Consider the following 20,454-nt stretch of genomic DNA (forward strand, 5'->3'; position numbering starts at 1 on the left):
CAACTGTTACTATAGGGTACTGTAAACTCTGTGAGAACACAGACCAAGTCTATGTCATTCACCCCAAGCCTAGAACCATGCTTAGTATATTGTAAATGTTTAATGAACACTTGTTGAAGAACAGACTGGCATACAATTTAATTATGCATAGAAGGTAAATAGTTCATATAAATGACCTGCATAGTCAATCTAATAAGTGATATGACTATCAAGCAAGATCAAAACTTTTAGGGCTATCTGCGGAGTAAAAGAGCGAATTAAAAAATCTGGCATTGCTCATTCTTTTTGGAAATTATTCTGTTTCTAAGGTTGCTTTCTACCTGCTCAGAAAGGGATGTCTAGTTCAAGATTTGAAGTCAGAAGCCTGGATTCCAGACCTGGGCTGTAACACTAGCAACGGGACATGAATTTATAATTCATCTTTTCTGGGTTAGATTATTCCTAATTCCTTTCCTGGCAGTGGTTAAGAAAACAAGACATATGACATCCAACACTAGAATGAGGCATGAGGTTTTTGATAATGGTCTGCTGCAAAAGAGAAGAATGAGAGGTAATTTAGACTTGAATACAGGACATTGCAAAAAGAACATTTGAACATTTGATGAAAATAGATCATACTGAGATGATTGCTAGAAAGGGCAGGGCTAATAGATGGGGACATTTAAGAAGGTATTGAAGCGACCAGACACCACATAAAATGCTTGGTCAACCTTTTAGGAAGCAGAGAAGAAAGTATAATAGGATCTTACTCAGGTGGATTCCTTGATAGAGAGGACAGGCAAGCCAGGTTCTTTGTATCTTTCATATCTTTATATTCTTTATCACACCTAAAATCAGGGCAAAAACTGCATTCTTTACCTGCCCAACTCTTTGTCTGAGTCCACTTCATAAGCAATACATGTCCTTTCTCAAGGTCTCCCATTGCTGAGAAATGGCTTTTTGTTAAAATGTAATGAAATCTGGGAAGTATCAATGGACTGAGTTGAGTAAAAGGTGGTACACACAAAACAGAGGTGGGTAGGTAGTTTAGATCTATAGGATGAAAAATATGAAAACTCATTGCAAGTGAGATTTGTTTGCCATAAGAATTGATTTTTCTATCAGATAACAGTTCAAACACCTTAGAAAACTGAATCCACATAATTCTGTACTATTACTCTAGGTTGCACGGTCTTAGGTCAAAAGGGATAGTAAAAGTAAAGTGGAAGGACACTTATTTAACTTGATTTCATTTGACTTGCACAAAAAAAATAGTTTATGCAATTACAAAAAAACGTCAATGTTCACCAAAGTTGCAGTCACAATGATACTGAAGGCAACAAAAATTCCTATGCAGGGGAATAGAATATTTTCCTTACTTGTATTTGTTTGTGTACACATAATCACATGTGTGTACGCATGTATATGTATATGTATATATACACATCTACATGTAGGTATTTGAATAAGTGTGTATATATTTGTGTATGAATAAAAGTATGTGGGTATATGTTCACATATATACGTATATAAAATTTCAAATTTTCTCCATAAAATCCAGGGCAATAGGTAGAGATGATTATTAATTTATAAATGGTAAAGTTGAAGTAAAGTAAAAGTATGAGATTGGCCTAAATTCTCTTTATTTTATTTTATTTTACTTTATTTTATTTATTTTATTTTATTTATTTTATTTTACATATACCAACTCCATTAGTTCCAAAAATTTATTTGCAATTGCTTCGGTGCCTATCTAGGGACAGTAATGGGTGAGATGACTGGTCCAGAGATTTTACTACTCAACCAAGTTGTTCGTTCGGAAGGGGGAGAGTTCTGTGTTTAAATCCTGACCCCATACTTACCTATCTGAAACCTCGTGAAAGTCATATGAGCTCTTTAAGCCTTATTTTCTTAATCTACTAAATAGGGGATTAAAATATGGCCTGCTTTGCAGAGTTGATCCGAGGCTTAAACAAGATAATGACTTAAACAGCTCTATGTACTGCATGGCAAAGTCAACATTTAGTGGCTATGAGTGAAGCCCTTCAATGATCCACGGTTTGGCCTGTGCTGTGTTCGGTCCTGTGTTAATACTATTTTTGAGAACAGCAAATTGGCCTCTCTTAATAAAATAAATACACCACCATACCTACTAAAAACCCTATGGTAAAATAGTGTTCTAGAGCATTTTTCTTCTTTAAAATGGAGGGATCTGGCTTCTGTATGAATAAAGAAAGAAATCTACAAACCCATTTGCAGTGACAGAAAAGCCCTACTTTGAACCTGTGTTTGTGTGTGTCGCCATCTCCCCCGCAGATCTGCAATTATTGCACAATGTTCTGCTCTTTTGGACGGCAGGGTCACAAGAACGTATAGTTTAAAAACTGCATTTTGCAAAGGATGAGCATTGTTTTAGAGTCTGGGAAACTTCAAAATAATTTGAATGCCTTCTGTGTTTTGTCTCATTAGGTAAAGGCAAAAAAAGTTCCAGTTTTTTTTTTTTTTTTTGGTACCAATATACAGCTTGTATTTTAATTAAAACAAGAGCCAGGCTCATGACCAGAGGAAAAAATCATGAAACAGAAAGCCTAGATGACATAATAGGGCTATGGCTGGAGAGGAAGAAGAGCAGTTTTAAACTTGGGCATCTTCTTAGCAAACACCTTTTCCAAATGTATTGTGCATTGTCCTCCCCAATCTTGCCACTTAGCCAGGAAAGAGGCTTAAGGGCTGTCAGAGACAGAAGTTTACGGTGGAAAATAAAGACATATTTATGGGAGGCTACATTTCTTCTTAAGCCAATGAATTAGCAAGTGGGACACATCTTCATATTTCGATGTCAGCATCTGAATAGTCTCCATTTAGCTTCTAGAGCTGCTATAACATTTAATGCTCCTAGTTAACCTAATAGGCTGAAAACAACTGTTTCAATACTTAAGAGGTTATCTCTACTGCTTTCCCTGTGAAGTCATTATATAAGAACAATATGATCTGACACATTTAAGGTATTAAACCTGCATGAGTTTGAACAATTATGAAATAATCGACAACATTAGAGAGGCTGACAGTCAAAGTCAAGCTTCTTCAGTTTCACATGAGTATATAATAGGTCAGGACTGCTCATCCTCAGTGCTTTCAACATTTTAGGCCAGATAATTCTTTGTTGTAGGGGATTTTCCTCTGCATTTTAAGTCGTTGAGAAGCGTCCTTGGTCCCTACCCACTAGATACCACTAGCATGTCCCCAGTTATGACAATCAAAAATGTCTCCAGGAATTGCCAAATATTCCCCTAGAGGGTGAGGACTCTGGAGAGGGCCACTGCGACAGACTGTTCTCATCTTGGAAAGGCAGTCAAAATACTGCGGCTAAAATAGGATATACTTCACTCAAAGTGCTCCTAACTAGCTGGGTGACTGTGAACAAGTTAGGTAACATCTCCATGCTTCAGTTTCCTCATCTGTAAAATGAAGGTGATAATAATAAGTACCTTCTTCATAGGGTTATTGTAAGGATTAAATAAGATAATGCCTATCTCATGGTAAGTGTTCAATGAATGTTAGCCATTAGCATGGTTTCGTGTTTTTTTTCCTTCTGACATATAAGTTAAAGATCCAAACAACAGAAATGTAATTAAAGTGGGGAGGGAGGAGGTTTAAGTGTAGTTACACAATTACAGATGAATATCTTTATGTTTCACAGTGGTGGAGTTATAGAGGCTCAACTATTGCATAATCTTGTATCCCAACTTGCTAAACAGCTTCAGTTATTGCTTAATATATTTTATTATCTTTTAAGTGAGAGTCCTAATTCATCAACATTATGGGCTGCTGCCAGATGATTCTTCTGTAAATACTGTAAATTCTTTTGTAAAAAAAAATAACTGCTCTATTATCGTGCATTTTTTTTTTAAAGTCTTGACATGGTGCCTGGTCTTTTCCCTTGAGTTCTTTCCTCACCATTGGTCATATAAATATTATTGTATTATTCATTGAAATAATAACAAAAGCTACCATTTTTAAGAGCAACTTACTGTGTGCCAAGCTAAGCGCTTCATATATATTATTATTTCACTCAATCCCCCAAAATACAACCTTAAAAGTTAGGTGAGTGTCTCAGAGTGGTGAAACTAATGTGTTCTGGCCAGCAAAAGTCAGTACAAGTCCAAAACCTGGACTGGTGCCTTCAAAACTTATGCTCTTAAAATGCAACTTCTCTATCAAAGCTCAGAGAGCTACCCGCAAATTCTTGATCATAACACAAGCTTCCCTTTCTAAAACACTTCCACCCTACCTGTACCTCCTCATACTATCATTCACTTTCTTCACTTTCCCCCATTCAGCTAATAATACCTTGAGGGGAGTAGTTATAAAAGAACCACGCTCTGAACACTTTTAAGTCAATCACAGTAATTTAAAATGAGAGAGACAGAGACAGGCATTGTGAGAAGGAAGAAACTCACTTCACATTGGGCTTAACAAGGATTAATAAAATTATCTAAAAGCTGAGTTAGGGAAAGGCTGAAATCCCATTTTCCTGGTATGAAGAAGATTCACCCAAGGTGGTATTGGTTAGATCACTCATCGAACTCATCCCAGTAATCCAAGTTTTATGTACAGTATGCAAATTTTACTTCAAAGTAAGGAGTGCAGGAGAGGAATAATGCTGTTGCCAGAGGCATGTTAAAGTAAGCTTATCTTTTAGAGACAATTTTTAGTGGTGACCCAAAGCTCCATACTGGAGGAAGCATTGAAAAGTAAGGTGGAAAATTGTGACCTTGGCAGTTCTAGGAAGAGACGTCATATGACTAGTTAAAAAACAGCAATCTTTTCATCATCCAGTTTGATTGGGAGGGTGAAGGAGACCAGTATGTTTACTGGTTGGCCTCTATGGCAGAATGACTGTGTGGCCCAGAATAAATCGCTAGCAACTCTAAGCAGGGTGCATGCCGATGACCCAGTCAGAAGAGCTATAATTTCTAAGAAGCTCCACAGCCCACAACATTACAGGCTTAAGCAGAGCCTCAGAATTCAGCTAGTACCCTCCTTATAATGCATAACTCTTCCTCAATATCTCCAACATGCATCCAACCTGTGCTTTGAAACCTACATTGATTAGATGGATTCTTCTTATTATTCATCAGTTAATAATGTGGCTATCCTTCAGTTCATATGCTTGTGATCACCAGAGAATGCTGGCTGGGCCACGGCCATCATATAAAGGGCATTAACATTGATATAGTTAATGATGTACATAAGTAACTATATGAAAGCACCTACTATAGGTGGGCGCTTTATACATTTACTCAGTGAATAATTTTGGCAACACCAAAAGAGATTAGGGATGGGAGTCCTTGAAGTTAAATGCCTTTTCTATCCAAGCTCATGCACAGTTAAGTGGGCGGGATACACTTCTTGGTCCAGGAGACCCCAAAACCCTACTTTGCCCGCCACATGGGACATCTGCTGTCAAGTCCTAAATGAGGTTGAAAGAGTTTAGGATATTCAGACTAATAGAAAAAGCAGCCCATGTAGGTGAAGGGAGGATCTCTTGAGAGCATTCCTTGTATGTAGTAATACTTACAGATATGTCATCACTGAAGTCAATTTCATCCAAATCAAGGTATTCAGGGGCTTCCATTATTCTTCTTTGCACATCTTGAGTAAAGTCAAATATTTCTAACTTCCTGAACAAGACAGAAGCAGAAAAGAAAGGCAAAGAGATGAGCTGTTTTATACACAAAAACCGCATCTACATTTAAACAAACAAAATGAGAAAGGTAAGTGGGTGCTGGTGCTGCCTTTGACGTCTCCCCTCTGTCCCCAGCCTGGCTTTCAGGAAAGGTGAAGCACAGCCCCACGGTCCTCTGCTTCGCTTCACTTGTGCCTGCTTGTCTGTCTTTCTAGAGCACTAATTTAGCTCAGATTCTTCCCCTGGGATCAATATTAACACTGACCCAGCCCTCACCTAGCGCAGTCCACACCTTGGGTGAAAGTCGGGCTTTGGGAGTGAGCAGTCCCAAAAGCTTCGGAAAGCCATATTCAAATGTTTATGTGGGCGTATCCCCGGATACTGTGTACGGAGCAATGAATACTGAACCTCCACAGTAATAACACAAACACAAGGCAGACGCCAGCTCACCAACAGTAATGGATATGTCAGAATTTGTAGGTCAACTTCCAGTTCGCCCCTCAAAAAAATTTGTAAAAACGGCTCTAAATGGAGATTTATACTACGGAGTTATTGCATCTCCCCTGCTTCTAACAGCTTTGCCTGACAGTGCCAGAGTGACCTGCCGCAGGCGCCAGAATGTCCTCAGGCAGCGCTTGCCTCGGGGCTGCCTGTGGCAATTCTCTAAATCTGTCAAGGAAGATACATCACCACCTAGTTCATTTTCTCATCACTTATCATCATCACCAACAGCGGTGGCAGTGGCACCTACAGATGTCAAGGACAGAAATATAGCCCTCCTGGCAGTGCCTCGGTGCGTAGTTATCTTCCGCAGAGCCAGCTCTCAGATAGTGGAAAAGATTCCATTTCCTGTGACTTGTCTTTATTATAAAAACCGCCTTATGTACTAAGACATGAGAAGTAATTTATCTTCACCTTTCACTTCTCTAATCAAGGGGTACTTTGCCAAAGAGGAAGGAATACGTTACTGGAAAGTGAAAATAATTCTAGGCCAGTGAAAATTGGCTAATTAATGTAAGATAAAGAATGAAAGATACCTATTTCTAAAAAAGAAGCCCTTACTCTGAAGGCATTGCTTTCTCATTTTGAGGTGCTTTTGTTTGTTTGTTTGTTTTTAAGCTACACAAATAGTAGAATTACAATAAAGGGGGTAATGATCACTTGCCATCTCATACCTCAAACCCATCCCTTGACTTAATTGTCAGAGTTTCCTCTCCTGTCCTTCCCACACTCGTGCACCATTTATACATTTTTTTTTTTTTTTTTAATACAGTAGATGCAGAATTGGTCCAAGAAGAGATCAGGAATGCTACTACCATGTTCAAATGAGATTTTCTATTTAGAATAAATATTAAAAGTTCTTCTGAGCTCACAGTGAGGTTTAAAATGAAAACATACTTTTATTTTTAATATATGTGTATATATATCCAGAAATTTTATTATTTATAGAAATCCAAAAATAGTTTCTTAAGCAAATTGCTTGGTACAAAAAACATATATCACTTTTCCTCTAATCCTCACAAAACTTTTTGGAGAAAAACACACACATTCATATTTGCAAATTACTCAAAATAATGTCCTCTTCCATTCTGGTGGATTCTGAGACAATCCAGACTCTGGATTCTAGCTCATCAGCTAACAGACTTTCCTTCAATCCAATTTCTTTTCACTAAGTCTGTTTTCCACAATGAATTGTTGATTTATAGGCTATTCCCATGGTTTTGGTGAACATAAAGATGATGCTTGGTATCAGGATGGAGTATGAACAAAAATATCACCAGAAACATGGAAATATGGGGAGATGAAGCAGAAAAACATGCATCAAAGTGGGGACCACGTGGATCTTCACATATATGGAAATACAAAACTAAAAGCAAAATGCAAATGAACACATCTTAACCAAGTAAATTAACAAATAATCACTAAGCCCATGTTTTGCGTTGTTCTGACAATATAAAGAGCGATATACATCCAAGTGTAGCCATTCTCATGGGATGTATCCAGTGCATAATATAAATCATGTTATTAAAGCAGAAAATCTTTACATTTGGATGTGGAGGATGGTAGTGAGATTATTCTATAGTCCAGAACACAAGAGTTACAACAGTTCTAGCCTGTTACAGGAAGACCTGGGCCACTGCTCATATTTATCTCAGTGGATTGGATGGTCTAGCATCAGCCTAAGGGATCCAAGGCATCCCGGACTCTCCTTTACTTCCTAAAGAGCCTCCATGTGCAGTCATCCCCTTTAAGATGCCTTGTTCAATCTATAACCTAATGCTTTTCGTCTGGTTTCAATGCTCTGTCCTGCAAGGTGCCACTTTGAAAGTATTATATCCTCATTTATAACGTGCAAACATCCCTGTGGTTCACCAACCCCAGCCACACATTCCCAACATTGATTGCTTCTTTTCAGTAGAGGGTGAGTCCACAGTAGTGCTAGTGGTCACTGCCTCCTCCTTCCTTGTCTGCCCTTCCATTGAGCACCAGGTAACCCTGGGCACTCCAGTTTGAGGAATTAGGGAAGCTATGGGAAGGATGAGGTCAGGTTAGAGCAGTGGCTACAAATAATCAGCGTGATAAGGAAACTGAGCTGGGCTGTGGGAGCTTTACTCATGCTGCTCTCCCAGCACCATCCACTCCATACACCACCTACAATGGAACCCCCTTTTCTGACCAAGAACACCCCCGCTCTGATGGAATGTACAGCTACAGAGGGCACGCACCAGAGTCAAATCTGGCCTACAGATGTGATGATGTGTTTGGCCTTAGCAGTATTTTAAAAATAATCGAATCAGTTGCCAACAGGTAGACCTTAGGTGATTTCACATAAAATTCTGGGCTTTTGGCTTCACTTTAAAAATATCTGAAGCTGTGGTAGCACAGGTCCACGTGACAACAGTTAGCTTTAGCTGAGCTGCAGTTGCCCCTATCTGTCCACGAGGCCCGCTCCCCAGTTCACCAGCTCCCCATCCATCTGCTCTTCATACTGACCCACCCTGCCTGGCCTTTGGGGCATTCGAGTGTTGGATTCTTCAACGGAATTCAGTATTAAACAATAAGTACCAACATCTCCTCACTTTGTAAAATTTTCCTGCCAAATAATGTTTACTTCATTTGTATTCTAAGATTGAATTTGTATTCTAAGATTGTTTTAAATTCTCATACCACAACAGCAGCAAAATAAAAGTTCTCACAAATAAACTGCCAGCATGTTACAATTTGTGCTTTTACAGAGCCTACATTCTATCTCTTAGAACTAAAAAAAGAAAACCTTCACAAACATCATAAAATGTTACAAGGTGGAGATTATGTTTCCCTCCCTTTACAACTGGAGGAAGGAAGGGTTCTTGCCTTGTTGTGATTGGCGTTGTGGGTTTACATGGTGCCACTCCACTGTTATGACTAGACGGGAAGGGCGAGCTGTGCCAAGTGCAAGCCCAGAAAATGACCGAAGCCATCCTCCATCTGGCGAGACCAGTGGCTTGGACGCAGGAGAAACAACCTTACTCAAGGACAATGAGAGTGGGGTTATTCCTAAATCAAAGATATTTTTCAGCTTCCCTTTACATGACACTTTATTGATATGCATCATAGTTGGCCCTGGGCCTCTTGGGATCTCAAGACCCAGTCATTTATAAGTTTTTACTGAACCCCAGCCTATCAGCCCTGACCCAAGTTCACTGAGGTCCTTTGGGCTTTCTTTTGTATTGCTGGCCCCTTACCCACAACACATCTCTCACAAGATACAGCTGACTCATTGAAATGATCCCATTTCATCTCAGTTGGGCTTTTAAATTCCCTTCATTGATGCTGGCAATTTTTAATTTGTTATTCAATTAGGCAGGTATGTTGTGTGTTTGATTTTTTATGGAGGACACAGAGGTGAAGGTGGAGATTGGGCAGCGGATGGGAGAGTAGAGAAAGATAATGGAAACATCTTCCAATGGTTCAGCTCTACCAATTTGGGTAGAAAAATTTATAGGGAGGGAAAGAAAAAAATAATTAGTATGTGCAGACACAGGGGTACACGGTGGAAACTGTACACATCGTGCCCCTTCTTCTGACGTTCCCAAAGCATTGGGAGAAACTTTACCCAAACTCCAAACTGATGCCCCGCTAGAGACGACAGAGAACAAAAGAATCAGCATCAATTATACACAATGCCTGTAGGATTTTTCCTACTCTCACTGAGTTTTGATAAACTGCCAAGAACAGAAGTCCCTCCAGTGCTTGTTAAAGTGTGTGGGAGGGGCTCATGGCCCTAATGGGTCTATCAACACCATGTCACCTTCTCATGAGTGGCCTCAGTCATGGGCCGACGATTCCTTCAAGGGAAGATTCAATTTGGGAAAGAGCTCAATGTAACTTAGAGTCCAACTGGATAATAAAAAGTAGGCAAGCAATTTAAAAAATAGCCTCTTCCTCCAGTATTCTGGTTTTTGAGTGATATTTTTAATTTTTTTGTTGTTGTTGTTGTGTCTTGAAAACTGAGTCTGAATATAATTCCAAATGGAGACTTCCAAAAATCTGTTGGGTAATGGCAGCATCACTGGAAAAAGCTTGGAGTGGCCAACAAAATTTCTTTGAGAAGCTACACTCATTTAACATACACATTCTGGTGTGCTTGGCTCATAAAAGGCTTACTGATTTGTGACTATAGTCACATATCACATAAATTGCTCTACTGAAATTCTTCTTAAAATGAATTGCCTCACTCCATTTTACAAGGAGTCAGCATGGACTCATTCTGAAGGCTCGTGTTACACAGATTTCTTCTTTTCTGCCAAAATCACTATTGCTACATTTACCATGTAAACTATGAGGCCCGGTAATTAAAAGTAAGTTAAGACTTGTCAAAATAAACGAGTAGAGTACATTTGGTGATGAGGTAACTCCAATCAATTTGCATTACAACTTCTTTCTTTACTCTTTAATTCACCAATACTTGGGAAAACACAGCAGCTCCCTACACCCCTACACACACATGTGTGTGTGCACACACACAGACAAATTTGTACTGGGATAAATTTTCAGTTTGAAAGCCTGCACGTAGATACACTGGGCTTTCTTTAATATAACAAGAGCTCAAAAAATAATTACAAACTAAGTACTGGAATGCTTGGGTGGAAAAACGTGGAATATATGAAATGTTGTCCATGGTTGGCTCAGTAGCTTGGCTGGCAAGGAAGCAACTCATTCCAAATGTTGGATTCCGTTTCTTTCACTCTTTGATTTAACAGTGGCCAGAAGCATGGCAGTCACTAAATGTCTAGTCCTGAAGCAGAAAAAATGATAGAGGCAAGACATTTCTACGGGAAGGAGGCAACTGAAGGAGAGCCAAGAAGTACACATGAGGAGAACGCGGGGCAAGCGTGAGCTCTGTGGATTTCATTCACAGACTGTTGCTGCATGTACATGCTTGATAAGATCTACACTGCACTCTGTGCCTGCAGGGAGCATACAAATACAGCAGAGAGGAGACAGACAACCAAACAGGCCATTACGACACAATGCGAATAGACAAATAAGTACACAGGAGTCTGAGGCACCTAACTTAGACCTTGGAGATAAGGGAAGACTGCCTGGTAGAGGTGCGGTCTAAGCTGAAAGCCGGAGGAAGAGGTTATGAAAAGTGAGGGAGTTGTAGGGGCGGCTCCTTCAGGCAGTAGTTACAGCAGGAGCGAAGGCCTGGGGGTGAGAATTTCCAAAAAGATGAATAACGCTGACTTAGCGCTGATTGAGCTTTTCTTTTCCTACAAACAGGGGTCTTGAAAAGTGAGGTCCAAGCTAGGGTGATAAATTGGGGTAGACGAGGGAAGATTTCCAAAGCCAGATTATAAACAGAGTACATCTTGGAACATCAAAATTTCTGGCTTGTTTGGAGAAAATACAAGTGAATGTTTGCTATCAAACAGGGGACATTTACCAGCACTAACGGAAGGGGCACTGCATTTCCTGTTTGAACGCCCCCAAAATACTCATGAACCAAAATTTTGTGCCAAGGTCTAGGACCAGATGCTTTTCCATATGCTCTCTCATATATATTTTACAAAGACCCTGGGAAACATATATCTTTAAATTCTCCTTTGTGGATCCAAAGAAACCAAGCCTCAGAGAGGTTCTGTAATTGCTTCACAGACACATAACGAGGACTTTTGATGTTCACTTTGCTTTTCTCTCTTATTTCAGCTTGCCGAAACTGCAGTGGTAAAGTAACACTTTACCTGTGTCAAAGATTTTATTTTTTTCAACCATCTTCCAGATTTTTTTTTTATTGGACTTTATTTATTACAACTCTGTGAGGGAGACAGCGGGAGTGCATTGCGATTCACAACCATATTCTTCCTATTTTACAGACAGCAAAACTCAAGAATGTTTTGGCCAAGGTTATGTACTACAAAGTAGGGGCAGCGCCAGCTCAGACAAACCACTTCCCAATAACGAGTCCAGAGCCCTACTGATTCACCCCCAAGATTGCTCTGAAACATGGGCATGTCTTTGAATTCCATAGACAGCCTCAGCCCTGAATTGCATTGTTTTTTGGTGTTCAAGAACTGCAACTCCAAAGAAATTGCTCTTTCCTCTTTCTGGCAGAATCTAAACAGAAATGGCAGGCATGACTATCATCATGAAAGAAACTGTATGAACCTTTGCATCTATAACATACCTTGCCATGCATATCCCTGAACTAGTCTATGAAATATTATATTCCACAGCCACTTGGTTTAATACTTCATCTTCAAAGATAATCTGATAATGATCATCTTTCCTTGTATCTTATTAATAAGGCAAGTAAGACAGCACTGTACTCATTCTAAATCAGGACTGCTCTCCCAAATTTGAATAAAGGTTGACCTTGTAGTTTTCAGCCATAGCTTTACAGTTTAAAATTCTTGCAAATGAGTTGAGAGTCATTTCATTATTTCTGAATTCTAAATACTGAGCATGAACCAACTTATACTAGAATGTCAGAGCTTGAAAAGACCTTAGTTTTAAGCTCAGAGGCAGAGATGTAAAGGTATTTTAAACTTATATTTGTGTGGATGTGTTTAACAAAATGAGTTTAACATTTAAAATTCTTTTTGAAAAAAGGAAGGAAGGAATTCATGCTCACAGTCGATACACAAGAGAAGATAAAAAGAATGTGTAATAGATAAAAATATATAAACACATAAACCTAATAAAAAATATATTGTGTTCAGTGCTGGATGCCACTTCTTAGGAAGGCTAAGGTAAACTGGACTGTACCCTTACTTTAGACAAAGTAAGGAAGCCAAGACAGCCAGCAGTTGGAAAACTCTGCCTCATGTAGCATAGTTAAGGAAATGTCTAACTTGGAGAAGATACAAGCACTCTGTCCTCACCCTAAGATTCTAAAGAGACATCAGGTAAAAGGAGAACTTGACTTCAAGGGTAGATTTTAGGGTTTCAGGAATTCTGATCTCAGGAAAGACTTCCTACTAGTGACACTTGGAATAGGCTGACATGGAGTGGGTAGCTTTATGAGATCACAACAATCCCAGCAAGAAATTGTTCATATAGAGATGTAGAGGGACCCTCTGAGGAAGAAAAATGAGAATCACACATTGGGAAAAAGACACAGATGACGTTCTAACACAGAGATTCTATGTGGTCTGAGATAGCAGTGGAAACATCCCTGAACCCAAACCACAAGCTCAGGACAGGACAGTCTTGACCCATTTGAACCCACCTCCAGGGTGCTACAATGACAACCTCTGTTGAACTTCCCTTATCCTACTTCATCTACTATCCTGATCCCACTGGGAATGTAAATGAAATTGGAGGATAAGGGAGAAGGAGAGGAAAGGAGGGAGGGAGGAAGAGGAAAAGAATGAGAAAGAGAGAGAGAGAGAGAGGAGAGAGAGAGAGAGAGAGAACTGGAATGTTGTTCATTCAGTGAGAATATGATTTACACTCTGTTGTAGATGTAAATTTATCAATTCCACAAGGACGAAACTATGACCTAATGAGGCCCAAACAAAAAGAAAATATCTGGGAAGAAAAATGAAACATTTCTAGCACTAGGAAGTTGAGCCTGGGCTTAAGCCAGCTGTGTCTTACACGGGCTTCTGGAAAGGAACTATGGAATAATTTGGGAACTGGATCCCTTACTCAGTTATGTACAGGAAACTATCTAAATCCGAGTTCCAAGTTTTTGGCACACCTGAAGTGCTCATGCTTTACTCCTGGTTTTGCAAAGACTGCTTGATTTCTACAGTGTATTTGTTTGGCAATTATTATTGAGAATGTGTAGAACACAGATGACAATCCTGATTCCTATTTTAGACAGTAGACATAATAGCAATATGCACGGGGAGCATTAAAGACTACATCAGGAGTCACTTGTCTTGGCTTCGTTCTCACACCTCTCAACATTTGTGAGGATTAAACTTCCAAGCGACCCCAGACCAGCAGTTCTCAAAATTTAGTGTGCATGGGCATCAGATTTCTGGGTTCAACTCCAGGAGTTTTTGATTCAGCAGATCTGGATTGGGACCTGAGAACTTACATTTCTAACAAGTTCCCAGGTAATGCTGATTCTGTCAGCCAAGGAACCACATTTGAGAACTACTACCTAAGATCAATGACTTGTTCCAGCCCTGGTTACATCTGCACTTAATTAAAAGATGGTGACCTCTTTCTCACATTCCCCATCTCCACAGATGTTAACTTCATCATACATGATCCATGCCTAGTGCCCTTCTGATTAAACTGCCTCAGTGGACTTGACTAAGCATTTCCCATGAAGACCACCCAGAAACCTCGGAAGGTCTTAAATCATGTGTGTGTGCATGCGTGCGTGCGCGCGCGCGCGCGTGCGCGTGAGAGAGAGAGAGAGAGAGAGAGAGAGAGAGAGAGACTCCCCAGTGCTATACAAAGGACAGACATTGTCTTATAAAACTCTACAGAATGTGGGTCTCGGTTACTTTAAAATTTCCTTTCTCCATAGCACTTCATGGCATCAAAGATGTCCTAAGTTTCTCTTGTTAATGAGATCTGGGTTTATAATTTTAGATGTAGCCTTTTTAGAGCAAGAATCTCAATGTAGGGTCATCCACTAACTAGAACTACAGTATAATTTTAAATAATTACGCATTGAATCTGAAGCAGTCCACATGGCTGCATTGGCTAACTGAAAAATAAAATACTGACCATGTATTTTAAATTAAAATTATCATTTAGATATGCTAATTTTTATTGATGCCAAATCCAGAAATCAGAGTATGAAGATGTTATCAATTCTTCTAATTACAATGTACCAATTTAATAACCAAGAGGAAATAAGAGTATAGTTTGATATTGAGAAGATTAAGCAAGTATAGTGGGCTAAATGTCTATTCATATCTATACATGCACATAGAGTATAATTTAGCAAACACTAATTCTTTAATCCAATGCTTTTATCTAGCCATAATTTACTAAAGATAGTTAATGGAAAGAAAATGAACAAATTCTGCTTCCATCTTAGATGAGTTGTTATGATGATTAAAACTTAATTAAAGATTGCATACTTAAGTAATGCATCTCCAATATGTGTCAAAGCATTTCAAGAAAAATATAAGATGAAAACACAAGGTTACTGTTAAGTACCTTTAGGAATTCAGCTAGGACGTGTCTTCCAGTTTCAACAGTCTGCTGTTTTTTAACAATACATTGCACAGGGTAAATACTCAATATATTGTTTGTTATGCTGAGTTCATTTCCAGGCTATGATCATTGTTGACTCGCTTTATAACTTCTACATTTAAAAAATCTTAGTATTGTTCTAAACAACAAATGTGATGACTATTCACCTTAAACTAACAACTTAGTGTTAATACATATTCTTTTTGCACAGTTTCCCTCAGAAGTCTGTTTATGAGAAGGAGTCAATCTTCTAGTCCCCCTTTCAGAAACTGCCTATGATGACGGCCACGGAAACCTTAGCTGCATCTTCCAATGATGTGAGACAGTTTCCCACTGATTAAAATGAAGGAAATTTTTTTGTTTTTGTTTTTGTTTTGCCATTAAGCGTATGGGTAAATAATAGCATTTGCAGGCTGTGGTGCGGGTTTTTTCTCTTTGGCATCCCAGAAAGACACCAACTTCAGTTTGTAATTTACTAGCATAAGCAAGAAAGGACTAAGAGCAGAGAAGCCTGTAGAGAGGGCTGTGAGAACAGCTGGAAAAAAGACACAAGTTGCCAAGTCTTTTAAGAAACAGACTAAGATATAGTGAGAAATCTAAAGTGCAGTGATCACCCTCATTAATAAAATACTAAACTTGGCCCCTCTAAGGATTTCAATTTCTGAATCATCATCTCTAATCCAGGTGTCACCATATGTCATCTTCTTTCTTTCCAAAAGGAGAAGAAACATCCAGAAACAGATGAAGACTAAGATGGCTGAAGGAAGAATATCAATCAGAACTAAAAATATTTTCTCATAGTAAAACTCTACCTGCCTGCTGCCCAAGTCAATTAGGCAACCCATGTAAATCCTGTCAGTGAACAAGGGGCGTGTATCATTTCTAGCAGTCAAATATTCAGATTTTCTAGTATGAAGTAAAACTGGGATGTACACTACCACACAGCTACCCAACATGCGGAAATCATTTTCAAGGAATGTATCTGATGGTCCAGGTTTGGAGCCTCACTTGAGGGATGGGCAGTTTGGTCAAGCTTCTGGTGGCAGAGCACTGCAAAGTGTGACATGAACCAGATGGCCACTGAAGTCGTCAGGGCTGCCATGAAGTGCATAACTTTGCAGCCAACTGAATCCAACACAAAACCAGAAACGTAAACAATTTTCATGGTATTAGCCACCAAGTTTTTAATGAGGTGGACAAATATAAGACTGAAAATTAGAATAAAGGATGTCTGTAAACGCCCAGTGATGTACTTCCTTTTAGAATAAAATAAACACACGTTTCCAACCAAACTCACAGGATGAGAATATGGTACAAGTGGTGATCTCAAGCACATCTGCGGATGGCTTCATGGTAACTAGCAAATCAGTTATCGCAAATGTCTTTAGTTCAGTTTAAATCATAGGGAATTCAGATAACTTTTAAGAGGTCTCTAGTGAGAAGACCTGGGTTTTTTTTTTTTTTAATCCACTATATGTTGACGAAATCATCAATTGGTATCTCCCTAACAGTTCAAAGATGGCCTGTAACAAAATTCTGCTTGCTCTAGTGATGAGCCACTAAAAACGAGAGCTTCCCAAGAGGATTTATCATCGTTGGAGACTTCTCTATGATGAGAAAGTTCTAGGTACTATCACTTAATTAAAAGTTCTTACGGAAGCTAAGCTGGGTTGGACCTGGTTAGTACTTGGTTGGGAGACTACCTAGGAAGACCAGGTGCTGTAGGTGTAAAAATGAATGAATGAATGAATGAATGAGAAAATAAATAAATAAATGTTCTTAGAAATGTATTTATAGCACTGTAATGCAATTTCCTAGATACATGTCAACAACAATGAAGGAGAGAATAAAATTAAATTTGTGACAGCAAAGGAAAGGTGGACAGAGGTTGAAGTTACCCTCTCCACTAAGGAAAAAAAAATTAAAGAAGTGTGGGTGTCTGAATGATAATGAAGATTTCCGGATAACAAAATGACAAATTACCAATGATGATAATACATAATAGAGATTTATAAAGTATAGCAGTTTTCTGTTTTCTCTACCATTTCTGGAAAGCAGGAATACTCTTACCTGTGCTGGTGATCTCGAGTGGTTGTTAGGAGTACAAAAGAGATGATAGAAAATACTTGCGAAGGCCGTAGGGAAGGGAATAAAGAAGGAAGCAAGGGAGGAAGGAAGTGATTAGGCAGACTTCCCCTCCCTAGAGCATAAGAGGCTAGGAAAAGATCTGTCCTCAGTATGATTGGAGAGTACAGAGTAAGGGCAGAAAAAATGGCACTGAAACATGTTGCTCAAGCAATCAGGCATTAACTCACTTTGTGCATGAATTTGGTTGGCCAAGTATGTCCCAATGATCCATTCTGGGGACAAACTACTTTCCCTCAACTGTATTTGCTTGTAACTTTTGCTGTCAATCATCCTATCCCCTACTGTAACAACATATGCTTCAGTCTGACCCAGTAGTGTCCTGGAGCTTGCTTTCACCAACTTGGGTGATTATGCACATATCTTTCCAACTCTGTGTTCAGTAACTTCATATTGGGAGCCTGAAAATGGGTATGCTGGGCATATTTACACCATGGAAATCAGCAAATGCTACAAGTCAGGTATTTTGGTATGGGAAGAGTTGTTTTACTGGGATAACACTAGCCTAAAAAAAGAGAAAGATTAGGGTAATAAGAAATTAGCTGATATTTTATCTACACAAGGATAAGATCGGTATTTGGTACTCAACAATCCTGTTAGTAAGGGTATGTGTGAGCACATAAAAAAGCTACGCCCCACAATTCCATTTTGGGGAGGATGAGCCTAGGCAGCTGACACTTCTCATTAAACCCCATGTCCCTAATTGGCTACTAAGACAGTTAACCAATTCAGAGTCCCCACACATTTTTCTTCCCTAAGAAATATCCATTATCTAAGTGTCAACTGCAGTCAGTTAAAAAGGCTGAGTTAATAAAAATACAAATAACAGTAATAACACAATAATAATGTTCATATTGGCTACCATTTAATACCAATTTGACCCAGACCCTATGTTGATGTTTGGCTTTACAAAGTTAACCTCACCTAATCATTCTCATTTCACTGATGAGGAAAGAGAAAACCTGAGAGGAAAGTAAATTGCTCAAAGTTACTGAGTAACGGAGACAGGAAGCAAAGCCAGGTATCAGTGATTCTAAAACTACTGGTCCTTCTTCACTGCCTCTCCACACATGCTGTCAGATTGTGGATTTTCTGTTGACTATTTTTGATCTTCCCCTAATGATTTACAATTGGCACACTCAACATATAGAGCCTATAATAAACTCCTTCTGAGAGTTTCCTCGGGTTTATAAACCACAAGTCACACATATTTTTGAATAGCAATTAGTCATCTCCCTTCTCCTCCGATAATAACAACATACATTATGGGTGTTTACATTTCTGCATCTCATAAAGATACTTAAAAATTCTGTACACCAGTACAAGATGCCTTCCTTACTTGAAACAGGAAAAGGCTGTTTCCAGCAGTAGCGAGCTGCCGATTCCTGACCCTGTATAAACAGAGGCACAAGGACTGTGTGCAGTAAATGTAGAGCAGTGAACAACAACCATAAACAGCACACAACATACAGCCTGCTCTAATTCGAGATCTAATTTTGGGATGATGAATTAAGAAACTGTCAACATGATACTACCATTTCTCAAATATGCCCAAATAGAAACAATTTATGGCAAGTAACACTGACTTCCCAGAGCTAAGCTCTAAGGGTAAAAAAATGTTTTGTAAACCCTCCATCTCCCCCGCTCCCCACAAAGGCTTACATGAACATTTGTTTTTCAAAAGATTAGCAAACATGTAATATGTTCCTTTGCATTAGGGTTAAAGTGCAAAATATATGTGTCATTCGTTTACTTCGGAGTAATTTCTATACTAGAGTAGTAGCACACATTAAAATATAAGGGGAATAAAATTACTTTTTGTGAATACTAGCTTGGCTGATGAATAATACTTTTCCTTGTTAACTATGGCGCAGTAGGGCTAAAGAGGTATCTTTGTAAGACTGCACTGAATTGGTTGTCTACCAAGGACCTACTGTGTGCCCAATTGGACTTTAAGAATGATACATAGGAGTGGAAGCCACTGTCCGTGCCTTCGAGGGGCATATCGTCCAGTTGTAAGAATGCACTGAAATATAATGCGTATATTATATATATATATATATAATGTGTATTATGTGTATCAATACATACATACATATACATATCATTTATTATAAGATATATTTAAATAAATATCATTTATTAAAAATTAACTAACAATAAATAATATAATGTAATAAACTGTGGTAGAGAGTACAAAAATAAAACATTCAGAAAAGAGAGGAACTCATACAGGAAGAATTATTTTTTAAAAATTCATTAATATATTTTAATTAGTTTCAAATAAGGGAAGGCCTATCTTTATTCTTCAGTTCACAGAAAAGGAAACTGAAGTTTTTTAAGCCATTTGCCCCAACTGGCGGAAGAGGTGGCATTGAACTCTCCAGACCTCTGGCTTTCAACAGTTCTTTGAAAGGCAAAAGGAACAAAGACAGCAAAGCTGACTGAATTTTGAAGTAGAGGTGCTAAGAAACCTGGGTACAGACTCCGGGATCTCTGGGAGCTGCACTGAGGAGCTCCTGGGGGCAGGAAGCCCATCTCTCAGAGGCACAAACACGGCCCAGAGCTGGGAAACAATGCGGCATCCTCCGCCGAGGAAGGTAACTGTCATGCGTACACTCGAAGGAGGAAAGAAAAAAATGCTTCCTTTAGAAACGAACACAGGTTCTGCCAATCCAATTTCACTGAGGTCATTTGAGAACTGAGGAGTTCAAAGGTTCCCTACAGCTCCCATTTACTTTGGCATAAGATTTAACAGAAAAAGAACTAAGGGAGAATGTATACTGCCCAGGCTGTTTTCCAAATCGCAAACTGCTGAAGTTATTTAGAAGTTACTTTAACTCGCAATCACATGTAAAGTGGTTCAGATGTAAACGCTTTCCACACGGCTTCAGGCAAGCTAGGTTCCCTCAAATGCTCATGTGCAGTTCTCATACGAAAGATGTGGACTCAAAATCTCAAAGTACTTGGGGTTCCTCTTGATTAGAGCC

The 20,454-nt window shown here is 39.0% G+C and overlaps 1 protein-coding gene across 3 annotated transcripts in view; it reads right to left on the reverse strand.

Moving 5' to 3' along the window:
- The window catches only part of LOC107511144 (synuclein alpha interacting protein), a 140,523-nt gene that overhangs the window by 57,485 nt on the left and 62,584 nt on the right, over nucleotides 1-20,454 (reverse strand). For all 3 annotated transcript variants that reach the window (XM_016145297.2, XM_016145299.2, XM_016145295.2), the window contains exon 2: nucleotides 5,561-5,663. In XM_016145297.2, coding sequence (XP_016000783.2) covers nucleotides 5,561-5,617 — 57 coding nt within the window. In that variant the 5' untranslated portion in view covers nucleotides 5,618-5,663. The remainder of the gene's footprint in view (nucleotides 1-5,560; nucleotides 5,664-20,454) is intronic.

This window comes from Rousettus aegyptiacus, unplaced genomic scaffold (assembly GCF_014176215.1).
Source record: "Rousettus aegyptiacus isolate mRouAeg1 unplaced genomic scaffold, mRouAeg1.p scaffold_m13_p_8, whole genome shotgun sequence".
Classification (NCBI taxonomy): domain Eukaryota; kingdom Metazoa; phylum Chordata; class Mammalia; order Chiroptera; family Pteropodidae; genus Rousettus; species Rousettus aegyptiacus.